Source organism: Eupeodes corollae, chromosome 3 (genome assembly GCF_945859685.1).
Source record: "Eupeodes corollae chromosome 3, idEupCoro1.1, whole genome shotgun sequence".
NCBI classification, from domain to species: domain Eukaryota; kingdom Metazoa; phylum Arthropoda; class Insecta; order Diptera; family Syrphidae; genus Eupeodes; species Eupeodes corollae.
The window spans coordinates 48,316,650-48,335,933 of record NC_079149.1 but is presented as its reverse complement, the minus strand read 5'-3'; the positions used below and the strand labels follow the sequence as shown (position 1 = coordinate 48,335,933).

General features: G+C 33.7%; 1 protein-coding gene across 4 annotated transcripts in view; it reads left to right on the top strand.

Moving 5' to 3' along the window:
* Window positions 1-19,284, top strand: part of LOC129952702 (RING finger protein nhl-1) — a 162,235-nt gene that overhangs the window by 127,255 nt on the left and 15,696 nt on the right. For all 4 annotated transcript variants that reach the window (XM_056065478.1, XM_056065480.1, XM_056065476.1 and 1 more), the window contains 2 exons: window positions 6,980-7,122; window positions 7,281-8,552. In XM_056065478.1, coding sequence (XP_055921453.1) covers window positions 6,980-7,122; window positions 7,281-8,552 — 1,415 coding nt within the window. The remainder of the gene's footprint in view (window positions 1-6,979; window positions 7,123-7,280; window positions 8,553-19,284) is intronic.

Below are 19,284 nucleotides of genomic sequence, written 5' to 3'. Positions count from 1 at the left end.
CCAAGTTAAAAAAAAATTCTTTGGTAAAGGATATCATTTGGTCTTCAGGGGAAAAAAAACACAAGGTGACTCTGTTTATCACTTTTTTTTTATTTGCGTATAGGAGCTATCGAGTTTGATGATTGATTTGATACCCTATCGTGTTCTGTGATCTATTACTATGTTGACTGCATTTGGCATTTTGTTTCATTTTATTTTCACCATAAAAGATTTATTTTCAAAAAGTCTGTTTTTTTCACTTTGTTTTGGACACTTTCTTCTGCATCATCTTGTCTGTTTATCCTATTTTTGTATCCTTGACAAAAAAAAGAAAAGAAAACATAGAGTACCTAGCTATACAAATAAGAGTATAAGCTAAGTCCCTTTGGTAATCTATGTAACCAAGAATCCTTGTATAATGATTTTATCGAAATTCCCCGAGTAAGAGCTTTTGCCAATAATTCTGAAAATAAATACAAAAAAAAGTCGTATTCTTAGCAAATACAAATATTCTGCATAATGCAAGTCCTTCGAACATTAATATATCCTCGATGCTTACTTGTGCTCGACACTTTTTCAAGAGAGTATTGAATTCACCAACTGACAATTTATCTTTTACTTTTTTTTTATTATTTTTAAATCCTTTCTCCTTGTCTCCTTATTTTAAAAAGGTAGAGCTTATTTGCTCTTATTCTCAAAGCTTCATACGAAAATACATATATGAAGTTACAGACAGCAATAAGTTAAATATATTGTATCTTTTTTTGAATTCATTTCTTTTTTATTTTTCAAGTTAGAAGAAAAATTCAATTTCTATAGGTGGTAAATGTATGATTTGAGAATGTACTCGTTTTTATATGTAGCAACGATCTCAAATAAAATCATGTAAGCCTTACATAACTCGTGCTCATATGTACATATTTAAGAGTTTAATACACACTTACTGTAACATAAATATGTACATTATTCTTTTCTTTTTTTTTTAAATTACTGTTCGACTTTTTAAAGATAACAATAATTCATTCAAGTCTCAAGTGATGACTTTTTATCTGAATCCATTCATATGGAATGGATTTTTTTTTATTTTTTTGAGGAGGTTTTGAATTTCAATTTGGATTATCTTTTACGCTGGATGAATTCACAAATTCAAGACGTTGAATTTTTTTTTTCTCCTTTATGAAGATTAAAAATGGATGTTTATAATGTGTTGTTTTAACAGAAACTCGGTTGCTTTATCAAAAATTTAAGCCAAAGTGATGTAATATTTATGTTTTCCTTGAAAATCCATCAAAACTCAAAATTTATCACACAAAAATTATAATTTATTTTGGATTTAGTGATTTATTTTGACATTGTTTCCTGATTTTTGATTATTTAAAAAAAAAAATGTCATCGACAAAAAAAACTTTCTTCCATGCTTTTCTTTTCTTTGAGTTTTCCATCGAGCTTGAGTTGAAATAGGTGGAGCGTATCGTATATCACTTTTTGTATAAACTAATTTACTTATCAATTTTCTAATCTATGCAGACAGTTTTTCAATATTCTACAAATCTTAGACAGACAACAGTTCGCCGACAATTCAACGCTGCCAGTGAGTGTTATGACACCGTTTGTCATCGGGCGCGTTAGTAATTCTATGGGGCCAATCATTTTTTCCACTTGTACTAGGATGAGAGTCCTAAAAGATCTTAACATACATAAATCCGCTGTTCCGGATCGTATCCCCGCTGTTGTTCTGAAGAGGTGTTCTTCAACGCTGGCAAAACCACTGCGTAAGCTTGTTCATCTGTCCTACTCCTCAGGTCTCGTGCCGAGTGGATGGAAAACCAGCCTATTCCCAAAGAAGGCGAATCTTTTAATTACCAACCGATTGCACTTCCGTCCCTTCTTTCCAAGGTCTTGGAAACGATGATTAATTATCAGCTCAAGAATTATCTCGAAGATCGAAAGTTTCTTAATGACCTACAATACCGCTTTCATAGCAGTCCACTGCTGATCTCATAGTTTATTTCACAGAGCAGTGGAGCAAAGCCTTACATCGCTTTCGAGAAATTAAGATTATTGCACTTGATATTTCAAAAGCATTTTTGGCATCAGGCCCTCTTATCGAAAATGCGTTCTTTCGGTTTTCATGAATACCTGCTTCATTGCATTAGAAATTGCATTTCGAATTGTTCAATACAAGTTGTAATGGATGGATTCAAGTCTGAAAACCACAAAATAAATGCTGGAGTGCCTCAGGGCTCCGTTTTATCTCCAACACTCTTTCTCATTTTTTATTAGTGATCGCCTGTCTGCAACTTCTATTCTAATCGAATTTATTGTTTTGCTGACAATAGTACTCTTAGCCGTTCATATTTGCCCATTAAATTCGGACCTAAACAGCATTGTACAATTGTACATAAACCGCGTGGGCTTTAATGCTTCGAAAACCCAAAGCTGTCTTGTATCGTTAAAGCGAGATGTACGCCCCTTGCTATTATCCTCAGATGGCACTTGCATCGAGGAGACTTAACATCTCGATATTCTCGTTATGTGTATCACCAACCACCGTTTGTGGAACGATCACATACGCGATGTCGCCAAAAATGCCGTAAGATGTTTGGATTTTCTAAGGTGATGGAAAAAGTTATTTTATTTCTCAGATCTGGATGTTATCTAAAAGACTTATATACGTCCAAAGCTTGAGTAAAACTCCCATATCTGGGCTGGTGCTCCTGCAACTTACGTAAGCCTTTTGGACAATATTGAGCATTTAGATTGATTGGTGATATTACCATCATAAGATCATTAAAGTCGCTTGAAAATCTTCGAAATGTTTCTTATCTCACCCTCTTTTACCATTATTTTAATGGTTTATGCTCTAGAGAAACAGCCAGTTGCATGCCTCCCCTTAAACAATTTTACCGCAGTACTCGTGCTTCTAGGAATACTCATCAGTATACCGTCGAGCCATGTCACACTCTGCCTTTCCCAAAAAAAAATACTGGCAGTTTTTGACAAGTTAGTGAATTGAACAATTGAAATTGCTGATGTAACCCGTTTCTAGTGTTGACGAAAAAAAAACAAATTTCTCGATCTTTGCAATATCGCATTCTGTGAATTACTGAAGAACTCAAACTGAAAAAGCTTAAGTCGAAATCAACTAAATTTACTACATTAAATTTAAGTCAAGTTGTCTTGTTTCTGTCCGGTAGACCCAATTATTTTTTCTAGATGTTTATGACGTTGGTTGGTATTATAAATAACACTGGTCGAAAAAATTACGTTGTTTTTCTGTCCCACAAACAAAACAGTACTTATTTAAAGGAATAAAATGTACTTAATTCAAATCTTGCCTTTACATTTTTCTATCACATCAGGTATTTGACATATGAACCTTTAAGAAATGCTAAAAACAAACACAAATCGATTTATAAGTCCAAATTAAAACTCAAAATATCTCTTAACTATGCACTGTATGATGGTTTTACAAAGTTAGTACAATTTGTTAGTATCTTACTTTGTTTCTGGAAATTCTCATTAGTTATGTTTATGAATCTTAACTCTATATAAAGTTCTTAGCAAAACCTTGAGTTTTATACTTTTATAATTTTGGAAAATATATTTTTGAGTAAATTTTTATTGCGGATTTGAAAGCCAATATTTAATTTTTACGATTTGTTCAAGTTTTAATAAAAATACTTGTTTTTAACATCAGTTTTTTATTTTATAATATAATTAAAAACTTGATATAATAGAATTATTTAAACAACAGATTCGTTACAACAGCAAAACTTTCTTTCAATCCATTTTACCTTTTTCTGTTGAAAACCGTTTTAACATAAATCGTTTAGCATTCCTTTCAGATTTTTGTAAGACAGGTGAAATATAACAACTTTAGAATATTAAATAAATCCCGTCACAAAGGGATTAAAGATTTGGAAAACCATCACAGATCTTATTGAAACAAATCTAGTTCATAAATTAAGATAGCTTCAAAAAGCCTTATGTACGTGTGTTTTTTGAATTTTTAAAAGTAATATTTCAAAACCCTAAAGTGAAACATTCACTTTTAGATCGGATTTGAATTAAAACCATTGAAAACCTTATCGATCAGTGTAATCCAAGTTTTTAGCCGCGAGGTCTGAACGTAACAAGGCGAAAAATCTACGAAACCGGGATTTTTTTTTCAAGTATTGCCGATTTTGATCTTGATAGTCTTGCAGCATAATTTACGATTTCAAGTTAACCGAATCTTATTTGTTTTGAGCTCAATCCTACCTCTTTTTATGCAATACATTCCGAAATACACCCACAATAAACAGGCAGTTAATAGCGTTGAAAATAGTCTTCTTTTTTGAATTCAATTGTATTTTGACTATACTGCTTAAAATGCATCAAAAACTTTATAGACAAATATTTTTAATTTTCACCTCAAATACTGCATGACGAATTATAGCACTTGAAACTAGCAAAATCTAAAAATAAATGTTAAAAACCGTTTTCATTTTCAACGTGTCACTATTCGATGCGGCTATTCAAAAACGAGGCTGGTGCAACTCTAAGGGTGGATGAATTGATCTAAAGAGCTATGCTTGATAATTGTATATGAAATACAAGCAACGTTGCCTTATCTGGCTTGCCTCAAAAATGATGCTGCTTCCTACCATTCTTTTATATTTCTTTGTAATGTTAACTTTCAAGAAGCTAAGAGCCTCAAGTGAAAGGGACTTCACCTATTTTCAAAATTTAACATATCACATATAAATCGAATGTCGTTGTCCTTGCTGCGTTTTGCTGGGCTCGTCAGTAAATCAATTTGTGTCGGAGGCTTGTTTTAAATTCGTAATCGAGGAGTTCCCCATGGTAGTCATCTAGGGCCCTTACTTTTAATATTGTCTATCAATGTGTATTTTTGTATGTAAGTAACATTTAATCTATGAGAATGCTATGAAAATCTTTAAGAGCAGGCAAATAAATTCTCTAAAAACACAAATCTAGTTCGATTGATTATAAAATGCAGCAGCACTTTATAAATCCTGTTAAAAGTAAAAGTTAAAACTACTTTAATTCTAATCCTGATTTTATGGACCATATTAATTGGATTGTAATAAAGGCCACCTTTTTTTAGAGAAATCAGCCCGAGGTATATTAAATAGAAATTTACAGGTGACAAAACTACAAATTAGTCAAACAAATCTGGATTTCATAAAGTATTGACAGGTGGAAAATTTGTCATGAACATTTCATTGTATGATCTTGAAATAGGTTATGATTGAAAACAATGAAACATGAATTAAAACCTTTGAATTTTCTTAAAATTTTCAACGGTTTTTCGACCTTTTTGTTTTGGTATTAGAAGTAATATAACAACACCCTTTCAATTGTGTTCACAGTTCGCAAAATCGTGTTTTATTAAAGTGAAGTGAAGTCCATAAAACTTAATAAACACATATTAAAAAACGAGGTTTTTTAAATTAATAGCATTCTCAAAATGTATCATTATTTATTCCTTGTTTAAAATTTAGAGGACACCGGCCGGCGCGGCAACGTATTACACTGGACCCAATTGAGAATTGTCATCACTCTCACTTTCACTTGAAAATTTATCGTTTATCGTTTTCGGTCTTTTCAATTATATTTTTTTTCAAATTTTGTATGGAACAGGTTTTGACAATTTCTGAGTTGAAAATTATCAAATTGTCAACTGTCACCTGTACCAATGTTCAATGTTTATGAAATATGCAGCAGGTATAGACTTTTAACGGGGTTATCAAGAACCCATTAGAATCATAGGTTTCACCTTAAGAGAGCTATAATGGTCTTACCCTTACAACCTTTCTCCTTGAGCTCCTAATATGTCGTAGTTACTTCAAAAGATATTTGCTATGGAAATCAATTTTGTAGTGAAAAGTGGAAAACTTCTCCCCTCTCACTCTCGTTTGATACCCCCAAGAACTTTCCAATATAGTTGAATTTTATTCAATTCATGTTGATGGTAACACATTCAAGTTGTTGTTTTCTTTAGCCGTCAATTATAATTTAATCCTAGCCTTGATATTATTTGTGTTTTTCAAAAATTTGACATTCTTCATTTCATGTTTTTAGAACTATGATTTCATATAAGCAAACACGTGCCTATTTAACCCTTTTAAAATCATAATTCCCCAAAAGAAATTGTATGCAAATTTATCAAAAGATTTCCGATATTTCAACAGGCAAAGGTTCCTTATAGTAATATTTTCTTTTGAAAGTTTTGATAGGCTTATAAGCTCATTTTTCATTTTTTGTTGTTGTATTTTTTGTATGTTCTTTCACTGAAATTCTATAAAACTTACTCACTCATATGCTAAGCAAAAATTTCAATTTAAAGTTTCATCCACCTTTAAAAATATGTGTACCTTGCCTATTCTTTACATACAATGAAGTGGTAATATAATTTTACGTGACCTTTTCAACCTTTATAGTTACTTTTGACAAATCACCTTGGCGCTTAACATATCTTACATATATCTACATCTATATATATATTCTGAGTATTTTTACATAAACTCTTCGTGACGGGTATAAAAACCTCGCACTAAAAATTACCGCTAAAAAAAAGATATCTACTGGAGCTCTTTAAAGATTGAACATCCCTCTCGTGAAGAATACGAGCACTATAACTAACCTATTTCCATCTAAAGTTACAGCTATGTATATATGTAGGTTTATATGTATATTTTGGACCATCATGTACAAAAGATACATCCCTTTTCACGGCTATGCTGGATCGTCCAAATCCTTTCCATGCATAACAATGAAATATTATACAAAACCCTTTAGCACAACAACGAAAAAAGAACATACAAAAAGAGCAACAAAAAAAGGCTCCAAGCAAGCAGGCAGGCAAGAAAAACTCAATAAAATCCATCAGCCCCACCTCCACATTCCATCCGGCTTTGCATTTAATTTGAATATATATGTATGTTTTTTTTTTCTTCTCCTGAATAATGCTTTTTCTTTGTTTCATCTAAAGGTCAAGTGATGGAGCGCTGTAATGTTTGCTCGGAGAAGGCATACCTGTCGCCTTGTGCCCATTGCGACAAGAAGATTTGTGAGGACTGCAAAAGTGCTCACATGGACATTTTGAGACGTGAAATCACCCGGATCAATAGTCAGGTGAGAGTGTGACAATGTCTAGTCCTTGAATGCAATATACAAAAAAAAAACAATCAAAAACACTGTCCATGAGACAAGGCTTCACTCTCCCATCGTTGGCACTACTGCAGCTGCCATAGTACTTAATAATACAAGGTTTATAAATTTTTCAATTTCAGATTCGTCGCAGTCTTCATCGTTTGCAAGATTCCTTGGCAGTGATTGAAAAGAACACCTTGAGCTTGCAGACGAATTGCATTAGTGTCTCAGAGGAGATTGATGAGATCTATAGGCGGGTCACTAAAGCAATTAAGGACCGGTCTGAGCATCTCAAGGGTGAAATCGATCGCTATCTTACAACGGAACTGAGAAATTTGACATCGTTGAAGGAAAATCTCGACTCCGAGATAAATAATATCGCCAGTAATTGCGATGTGGCCGATAAGTACATGAACGAGACGGTCGAATGGGATGATTGCGAGCTGATGGACACCAAGGAGATTTTCTTGAAGACCGTTGAATTTCTCAGGAACTTTGAGTACGAAAACGCTGATTACAGCCGACGAGTCCGATTCCTTGTATCCATTGATCCGAATCAGTTGGTCATGAATTTGGCCACTTTTGGTGATTTGAATATAACGCCACATGCACAGACCAATAGTGCTGCTAGCAGTTCACATCTGGCTCCACCCAGTACTTTGCAACCGGGACTGATGAGATCGAAGAGTGACCATCGATTGGCAACCCAGTTCCGTCAGCAGGAAGAACGAGGCTATGACGATGAGCCAGCTTTGGGCGGAAGGAAGTTCGGTGAGCGAAGGGAACGCTACGGTGGTGAAACTGGAAGTTCGAGATACGGACGCACCGGTGGTGACTACGATTACGACTACGAAAGTGAGCAATCACGCCCGAGCAAGTCACGATTCCGTTCGAGATTCGTGCGCAGCCACCAAAACGAAGACTCCGACACCGAACCTCAGCGAGCGGTTCGTTCCGAGAAGGATGTCAAGGATCGTGATCGTGTCCTTGACACCGAGGACGTGTCACGTGGTCAGTTGAGTGGTATTATTCGGTTATGTGACTGTCCAAGAGTCATCAAACGCCTCAATGAACAAGGCAAGGAAAAAAAGGAGAAGAAGGAAACTCCCGCTGCCACTCCAGCTGCTAAGCCCGCAGCAGTAGGGCGCAAAACCATCCCGCCAGTAGCCACTCGGCAGATATCCGAGGAAGATGAAATCAGTCGAATTAAGCGACAAAATAAGGGAGCAACATCGACCGCTTCAGCTGCTTCTACAGCCACAACCGTAGCCGAACCAGATCGACCAACTGCCGATCGTGTTGCCGCCTTGAAACGCAACACCGCTTCAAGCAACACCACTTCAGCTACCAGCGAGGAGAGCGACAGTTCCCATCGGGCATCTCCGGCCCGCCGGACACCTTCAAGGGCTGAGGTGAGTTTTGATGATGATTAGTTTTGGCGAAGATGATCTCTTTTCTTTATTGTTGTCTCAAAGACCTGAAAATGTTGAAAGCCTAAATTATGTCTAGGTATCATCTCATATTTTTTAACATTTATTAACATTCATATCACAATAATATTATTGTAATCAAATATCTATTGCAAAAGTTCAGAGGTATGTACCTTCTACTAAAACTTAGCGCTAGATTGTACTTTTTATAGTACAAACTCGAATTGGGTTATAAATAAATTTTATGAAAAGGACATCAGAATACCATTCGGCGAAATGTGAAATTAGTTTTTTTAGAAATTTAATAAATTGGTTCTCTTTAAAGAAACATTATGTTAAATTTTGCTGTCCTCCAAAATTATATCTGTTTTGTTGAGTTCTGGTTTTTTCTTGCTTTAATTTAAAAAAAATATTAACTTTTCACATTTACACGGAAATATAAACACACTGATTGACAATGAATGTTTTTTATTTAAACAAAAGACCAGGTAGTTGACACTTTTAACCATTCCCCATGCAAGTTGTTAGTTGCATGTAGGACATCACAAGGACAATAAAGTGTGAACAACGCTTAAAGCTGCAAAACATGCAAAATAAAAAAAAATCAGTTTAATTTTGTTTTAACTGTGTACCTTTAATGTTAACAAAACCACAGTCAATGTTTAAAATTGACTTCTTACTTTAAAAATAATTTATAAATACATGTTTTTACAAGAGATCGACACACATTAACAAACGAACCATAAACACACAAAAATAGAAGAAAATAATAAAAGTACGTATACGCCTAGGTGAACCAGTGTCAATTTACGATATAATTAAGGTTAGGTTAAGGTAGTATTGCCAAAACACCCTCGCAATAAATGTGTACATTGATTTATTGACCAATAGAATTTAATAATTTGGCAAATTGTCAACTGTTAGATTAATATGGTTAGATAAAGTATCTGCCAGTTATAAATGAAATGAATGAAATGTGTTAACTTTTATGGTGATCTGTCAAATAATAAACCTATTACCTGTTTTCATAGTGCACACAATTTTTTAAGAAAAATTAAATATTAAAGTGTTCAATGAACCTAAATAAATACAAAAAAAATAAGTAATCGAAAGTATTGTGATGATGTCCCTTTGATTTATCTCTTTGACATAAAAATAAAAACATCATTCGACATAAAACTCGTAAATCTGATTTAATTTCACCAACTTTGCATTCAATAAAAGGTTTTCAGTTATGAAATAAATCTAAATTATTGTATTTTACTAGCCGAAGTGAATTCAATAAAAACAAAATAAAAATAAAATATAATATTCTCTTCAAATCTCAAGGCTATTTTTCAGACTTATGTTAAATATATACAAAAAAATATATGTATACCTTCAAAGTAATATTATATCCCTGGTTTTGCATCGTTTATAAATTTAAAAAAAAAGCAAAAATTCCAAAAAGAAAAACAGCAACCAAATAAAAAACAGATGAACATGATATTCACGAAATATTTTATTCATGTTATTTATATGTTTTTCATAAATCAGTATTCGCACCATAATATTGGTCCCATGGGTGTCGTGTTTTTCGTATTTTATGTTTTTTTTTTGACCAGAACATCGGATTTTATTACTCAATATTTTGTTTTATTTGATGAATAATTTTTAAAGAGGTTTGCACTTTTCTCATAATGAAGTGACAAATATTGCCTTGATTTTAAATTTGATTTTGATCCATGTGAAGTCGGCTGAAGGTGGATATAGAAGCGTTAAAGAGTGAAATACGAAAAAAATTTAATTTGGAATTTTACCGTTGCAAGTGTTTTAATAACATTTCACCTTCCATTGGTTTGAAGAAGAGTTCTTCATTAGTAACAAAATTACGGCGTAAGCTGTGTCCAGCTTGATGTTAAAAAGCATACAATATATTCTTTTAAAAAGACGTATCTTTCCCCTTACTTATTACACTGGTCGAAAAAATTACGTTTGGTTTTCTGGTGCATAAATAATACAATACGTTTTTAAAGGATTAAGATGTCTTGAATTCGAATCTGGCTTTTACATATATGTGCCACTTAAGGTTTTTAAAACAGAACATATTCCTTCATAATAAGTTCTATGATGATTTTGAAAAGTACAAGTATTTATTTTCTAGATACAGTTTAAATCATTTTAGTGTCTCACTTAGTTTTTGTAATTTCTAATTAAGTTTTAGATGATGGGTCTTCATTTGACTCAATGCGAAGTTTTGAAAGACACTATGTTTTTAAATAATTCGTTTTAAAGTTAAATTTTAGTGCTGATTTCAAATCTTAACTCGGATCTAACCCGTGTCCAACATTATTTTTTATATTTTGTTTATTTATTCCAAATACCTCACTTCAAATTCGTATTTTTTAATTTGTCTGTTCTGAACATAAATGCTTGAGCGTTCTTTTAATGTTAATGTATAGCCGGTGAAGACTAACAACTAATGAAGATTTTTTTTTAAATTGGTAAGACATTAAACATTTTTGAACGCAATATCAAAGTAAAGAATCTTAGTTCTTTAAAATCATTACGCTTTTAATTGAAAAAAAATATTTCTTCATGAATTTACAAAGCCTCAAAACGTTGTATAAGTTTTTTTTATTTAATTAGAAGTCAAAATATCCCAAGAATTTGACGTGATATATTGATTTTTAAGTCTGATTCGAACTTAAGCAATCAGATTATTGCGCCAAAAGCTTTCAGTGAGGACCGTAATGGCCTTAGTTTATGTATCACAGATCACCTAAGAAGTGCAAGACAATGTTTACCTCATTTGTTTATGTTTTTGATGTAATTTACAAACCTTTATTTGGCTAAATTTTTAATAGGAATGAATCCAAAAAAGAGTTTAAAAAAAAAATTCGGTCGGTATTTCACGATTATACGCTTCAAATTTTTCAAGCAAATCGAGTGTGTTTGTCGTTATAGACATAAGTATTAACAAAATTCCAAAACATGAAATTAACTGCTCATCGAAACCGTTTCTCAATCGGTCCATTGTTACGAATCCTCTGTGACATGTGGCAATGTCATGTTGAAACCACATGTCATGGAAGTCGAGTTCTTCCGAGTCGAGTTCATACCATCCTAAAACTCCACCAGCCCATAATACGCACAAGCACAAGAAATCAGTGACTTTTTCTGAGTACTTTGGTACAATGCAATGTTTCTAGCTACATCTTATTCTAAACACCGCAGATTTGTTTCTTCACGTATCTAATCAACCAAAAAATGAGCTTAATTCCTGAAAATTTTTCGATAAAAAAATTGCATATTCGGCCAGTTTTGTAAGAGCCCAAGAACAAAAAATTCAGCGTTATGATCGATTGTCCTTCAAAGGCTTCACACATAAATTTTTCTGCAAAACTTTGCCAGGTAGTGGAGTAACAGATGCCTAACTGGTGCGAAAGGTAACCGATAATTCACGATTATCGCAAACAGTGTCCGATACAGCGTTGATATTTTCCTTTTTTCGTTCTAAACTTAAGCTTTTTGGTGGCTTTATGTATAACAATTTTAATTTGGTATGAAATTTAGTCACAATAACCGCCTGAGAAGGTCGATTAACTGACCATAAAATGGAAGAAGTACGCTTTAAACTTTCTTAACAGATCACGCATTTTGATAGTAAAATTCAATAGTCTCTAAGCTTTGTTCATCAACTGAAAATATTTGGCTTTGTTCTTCAACTGAAGATATTTGGCGGTGACTAAAGTCACTAAATCACTCTTTCATTGTTTTATGAATATTCTTAACAATTTTCTTGTGAAACAATCAGTCTAATCTTTTTAGCCATACATCAAGAATGTATAATTTTCTTTTTTTACCCTTAAACTATGACATTCAAAACTTTTAAAGACTGACTGTTATCTTAAGGATACTTTAAACTTTTTTGAGGAACTTTTATCAAATTTGTATTAATAAATTGTTTTATAAAATTTAAGAATCAGAAATGTGAGCATTCTATTATTATCGGTTTTTTGTCTACGTTTCTAAGCTAGTTTTTACCTACTAAACATTAGAATGGTTACAATAAATAACAAATAATGGATGTAATGATTATGATAGACAATTCACATAATACTCCACTCTCACCGAAAATTGTTCCTTAATCTATTTCTTGTTGTCGTTGTGTAGTAGCGCACTTCAAATAAAACAAAAACTTCATTGTTCTACTTTTAGATACTGTTTGTATTAGGCAAACAAGAAAAAAAACATGCCTATTTACAAATTTATCAAGGACACCTCTATTGTTGAACATTATTTACATATAAATGCACGTACACCAAGCAACTTACTAAAAATAAGAAAAAAAAAAACAAAAACTAAACAAAAGCATGCAAAATGCGATAAAAAATTATTATCCTGGAATGGGTATCTCTTCAATCATGACAAAAGTCTCAAAATAAAAAATGCACTGACAATTTTTCTAACATTCTATATACGCAATAGGCACACATCACAAATACACACCGATACACTTATAGGATAGAATACGTGCACATAGTTTACTGGACCTTGAAATAATAAAACATGCCAAGAACAAAAACAACATTTTTTCATTCGGTTCATTGAAAATTTGTGTGCATTATCACGCACATCCTTTTATTTTTTCGTTTTCTTTTTTTCTTTTTTGTTATTGTTAAAAATACTTCATACATTATTTTTTTGCTTTATTATTTGCTGTTTCTTCATCATAATCTTGCTTTAATAAGTATACTTTCACATGAGTTGCGATGGTTAAATTTATATTTCCTTAGTTAGGACTTAAATAAAGTTTATTCATTGAAGTTGACTTTAATGGCTGGAAAAAAAGAAAAGTAAACTTTTGAAAAGTTTCTTAGCACTTTTTTTTAAATACCAACACAAAAGAAGGCCAAGAAGGCTTTAATATTTAAAATTAATTTCCTTCAATGATAAACGCTGATGTGCCCCAGGGCTCCGTTTTGTCTCCGACACTCTTTCTTATTTTTATATATGATCTTTTGTCTGAATCTTCTAACCCACTAAATTGTTTCACAGATGAAAGTAGCCTCAGCCTTTCATATTCGTAGCAGCGCATATAGTATAAGCTCATCAAATTCTGATCTTGACAGCATTGTCCAACGGGGTATCAAAAACCGTGTAGAATTTAATGCTTCAAAAACTAAAAGCTGTCTACTGTCGCAAAAGCAAAACTCCTTACGTCACTATCTATTGGTGGTATTTGCATTAAGGAGACTGAACAGCTTTCAGTTCTAGGTATATGCATCACAAACCATCTCTTATGGAGTGAGCACATATTTGAAGTCAATGCTTAGTGTTTTAGGTTTTCTCCGACGATGCGAGAAGTTTTGTATCCCTTCTGTTCTGGCTATAATTTATAAAGCTTTTTCGTCCTTAACTTTAGTACAACTTCCACATCTCAGCTGTTGCTCAAATAACCCACTTAGACCGAATTTAAAAGAAAGCTTCAAAAATGATAGGTGACCTTTATTTAATTGAAACTTGTGTATTTCTTGAGCACCTTTTCAAGGTTTCTTGTCTATCATTTTTTTATCACTATTTTTTCAAATAATGCTTAAGTGAAGTAGTCAGTTTAATTCCTCTCCTCAATTAATTCAACCTTAATACCCGTTCTTTTAAAAATTTTCATCAGTTTACCCTTGGGCCCGATTTCGGAAGTACTCCGAAATATAGTGATTCTTTTCTTAGTCACTTTACACGGAAATGGAATGCTTAACCACACCCAATATTTCATTAAAAATCAATGTGCATCGGTATCTCCTTTTCAAAGATGTCAAATCACACGACGGAAGTGCCAAATGCCAAGTTTTCATGAGTTGATTCGGTCAACAGCAAAAGTTTATCACAACAAAATGTTGACACTTTGAAACGTATTGTTGAAATTAAGGAATTAAAAACACATGAATAATTGTTATGACACCAGTTAGAGATTTGAAGTCAAACGATCAAATGAAAATCAGTCCCTAGAGAGTCCCATAAAATTTTTGATAACTCTAAACGTCAAAAAGTGATAAACATCTGCCAAAGTATAGTAAAAAAAAAGGACCGGCACGATACATTAGTAGCACAGCTAAAGGGTGGTTAAATTTTAAGGACCGATGTTGGTTTTGAATAAAACAAATTATTTAGGAAATTATGGTCATAACCTTGGTGCAATGACTTTGGTGGCTAATTTACATCACTCCTGCGAGGGATAAAGTTACCCTCAAATTGATCAAACAAAATGTCAATATTGGCGTTTACTGACACGTTGCGCTGCCCTGCTGAAACCATCATGTCGTCTAGATCCATATGGTTCAATTTGAGCCATAAGAAATTAGTTACTATCGTTATGTAGCGCTTGCTGCTGCCGTGCATCGTTTCCAAAAAAGTACGGACCTATTACGACGCCGGACCAAAATCCACACCAAACGGTTACTCTTTTAAACCCTCACGTGGTTTCGTGTCGTTACATATATGGAAATTTTGCTTGTTACCACAGCCATTCATCCAAAAATGCCTCGGACAAAATTGTGGTCCTCTTCCAAACGATTCGAAGCCCAGTCAGCGAACAAATGGCATTGTCTATGGTCATGAACTTTGAGCTCCTGGGTCAGTTGGATCTTGAACGAGTATGTGTATGCCCAAGTCTCGACTAAAAATTAACCAAGTTGATGTCTGCCTCGCGTTCTGGTGGACACTTTCACGGACCGCGGACTAATTTTGAAAAAATACGGCTCGTGGTGCCGTCAGGCCATAAACCCCACCAAACAGTCACTCTTTGTAGGCGAATGGGTTTTTCGACAATCACTTTTAGATTATCATTCTCACAAATTTGTCAATTCTGCTTATTGAGGAATCCATTGAGTTAAAAATCTGCGTCATCACTGAAGATGATTTTAATCGAAAATTGATCATTCAGTGTTTCCATTTCTTGCCACCATTATGATCATTGACGACGCTTAAAATAGTCAAGAAAGTAAAATTCTTGAGTCAATTGCACCTTGTAGAGTGTAAATGGAAGTCTTTATGCATAATGTTCATCAACGACGAGCGTGAGAGGAGCAATTGTTGGGCACGGCCGACGACAAGTTGAGGTCGATGGCCCCACGATCGCGGACAGCAGCAATATTTTCTTCAGTACCAGCATGCACTGGTGTTTTCAAATCTCGTACAAACCCGGTTTGCTAAAATGTGTTTGTACGATTTTTCCAATAAAACGTTCCATAAAGTGCACAATATGCATTTTGATTTGAGCCCCCATTTTGATATTAAGCCTGAAAAACTTTAACGCATTGCTCAATTGTATATCTTTCTATGGTTAAAATTGAAACGGTCTTAAATTAAGGAATGAATTTTTTTTGTTTGACTGTTATCAATTTAGGATACATCTATAAAAAGCTACATCATATTTTAATGCAAAATATTTTTCGAAAAAAAAGAACTGTGAACTTTCTTGATCTTCTTTTAAATTTTTGCTACACTATTTTTTTTTGAAAACTTCTCATTTAAACAGTCTTTCAAACTCCATGTCGACCCTCAAAAAGTATTAAAGAAATTGTTTTGTTACAAAAGACACATTTTATATTTAGCAATGTCAGGAGTTTTTCAATAATCAAATGAAAGTTAGATTAAGCTATCTGTGGATTTAATTAATTGAAAGTAATGAACAAGCTATTTTCAGACTTAGGTTAGAGCAAGAAATTTTTTTAAATTAATACCATAAAATAGATGAAGCATAATGTAATGGCGAGATTTCTTTCACTATTTTTTTTAAAGCTGATTACATCTCTGGAGTAAGGGCACAAGTTGAAATTTTATTTTATATATTAATTTACTTCTTAACTCAATAGTTTAAAACCAAAATTGGATAACCAACTAAGAATGCATAGTACATATTTCCAAAACGGTCTTGAACTTCTACTTCGTCTTAAAATTGTATTAACTGAACAGAATAGGCCTTGGTGTCTATAATCATAGCTTAATCAGTTAATTTGATTTTAAAACCTTCAAAACTTATTTTTGGACAACTATTTTAAAAAGAAACTTTAATTTTAAAAAAACGTCGATAGAATTGGTAGTTTGAAACATAAAATGTTACTGTCTGTTTTTTGCTAGAGACAGAATTAAATTAAAACACCAAACAGTCATCATGGTTCACTTTTGTTGAAATGACAAATTTTATATTCAATAATCAAAACATAATCATTTTTCTTGTTTAGGAATTAAATTAAAAACGTGTACAAATTAAGTAATTGAAAAAAAGCACAACAAAAAAGAAATTAACACTTTCATTTCAAATTTAATGCTTTAACCCAACAAAGCCATTATACCATGAGTTAAATTTAGATATGCAATAAAAACCTCAATTAAAAAAGGGATATTTTTTGAAATACTTATAACCAGAATTATATGAACAGAAAAAAAATCATAGACCAGACTATTTTCTTACAAAAAAATTATAATTGAATCTTTATGCATTTATATGCCAGACGAAACAGTGAAAAGGTCCTTTCAAAAAAAAGAATTAGTCTCAAGTGAGAAATTAAATTCTCAAGACATTCAGTTGTTTGCTTTAATTCTTATTCATCATTAACATTTCTAAAGACATTTTCTAGAAACCCTGACCTGATGAAAAAAGTCTCAAAGGTACGGATACCAAATAATATGCATAAAAAGGTCCCAGACTTCAATTTTGAAACTTAGAAACATCTGTCGAATGATGAAAATTCAAATTCAAAAATAGTTTTGTTTATTGTGAATTTCAGGAACCACTTTTGCTATGTTGGAAGCATGAAATACTTTTAGGTATATGGTAATACATGGTTAGGTAAGGTTAGGTTAAAGTAGCTTTCCGTGCAGGACACACTTTAAAAAAAATTAGGCGGCGCAACAGTCCATGAAGAACCAGGGCCTAGTGAATTACAACTTTCAACCATTCCTGTGTTCGAGTAATGTTGCCAGAGATGGAAGGGACCTATAGTGTGTACTGTGTATACTGAATCCGAACGACTAATTTGAGAAAGCACTTTTCCTCCTCGCAAGAGGCTGCAGTACCTGTGAAAAAAGTTAGGTGACACAGGCAGGGATTGAACCCAAAACCCCTTGTGCTCAAGAGTTAAAGGTTTATCTGCATAAACACAGTCTTTCGCGTAGCCCCTCAAAGAAAATCCAGAGTTGTCAAATCACATAATTGCCACAACGAGAAATTACCCTGTCAGGAAATGTCTCCTGCAATAAAGCCATATTCGCTAGAGTTATGTTGCATGTGGCACCGTCTTGTTAAAACAACTTATTCTCCAAGTCGTATTCTTAAATATCAAGTGAAAAAAAATCGGTGATCATATGAACATAGCGGGCCGAATTGATGGTAGCAGTCGTTCCATCTTCGTTTTTGAAAAAGTAGGGTCCGATCACACCTCCGAACCAAAGACAGTCCTTATTCCTGAGAACGACGAGAAATCAACACATTCGGGTCTTCGGCAAGACTTTCACTTACAGCAGCAATATTTGCAGTGGTACGAGCGAAACGATGATACACAGGCCTTACAATATGTGTTACCAATCCAGTCTCTTCAAATTTCTTCATAATCTCCTCTTAAAGCACGATATGTAGCTGTGGCAGAATCACCATTTTTGTATGCAATAGTTAAGCGATCCATTTTCGTAAATGTCAGACTTACTTACATACTTAAGGTGGCGCTACAGCCCGCTCGGTGCGACTCCAGTAAGCTCGGTCCCTAGCTTGCTGTCGCCAGTTTCGCACTCCAATTGGGTTGAGGTCTTCACCCATCTGCGTGCGCCACCTAAGTCGCGATCTTCCACTACTACGCTGTCCTTTTGTATTGGAAGACCTTCCGGGCTGGAGCGTTGATGTCCAATTACTCTAAATGGCCCACCCATCTAAGCCGTTGGACCTTAATTCTGTTAACTAGTTCAGTGTCGCTGTACAGCCAATATAGTTCGTCATCATATCTTCTCTTCCATTCTCAAATATGCATACGGGACCAAAAATAACCTGAATAATTTTTCTCTCGAAGCATCCTAAGACGCTCACATCTTTTTTTAACAGAGTACAGGCCTCAGCGCCATAACTGAGAACCGGGATGATGAGTGTCTTATAGATGGTGATTTTAGCAAACTTTACTACTCAATCGTTTTCTAAGTCCAAAAAAGCAGAGATTTGCAAGAGTTATTCTTCGTTTAATTTCAGCCTTGTGTCGTTGTCTGTGTTTATAGTGGTTTTTTAATGTCCTTTTTAATAACAGCATATAATTGGTCTTGTCCACATTGACCACTAAACCCATCTTCCTCGCTTCCGTTGCAATGTTTAAAAACGCACCACTGACAACACGCTTTGATCTTCTAAATACGTATATTAATATCATCTGCGTATCCAAGTAATTGGATGGACCTTTGAAAGATTGTGCCTCTAGTGTTGAAGGTTGAATTTTGCACAATTCTTTCCAAAACGATATTGAAGAAGTCGCATGACAATGCATCGCCTTGTCAAAAACATTTTTTGACATCGAATGCATCTATAAGATTTTTTCCGACCTTGATAGAGCAGCGTGCATTCTCCATCGTAATTCTGCACAAACGGATAACGGATGCCTAAACTAGACATTGCTCTGTAGAGCTCTTCCCTATGGATGCTGTCATACGCGGCTTTAAAATGGATAAAAATATGGTGGGTATCGATTTGAAGCTC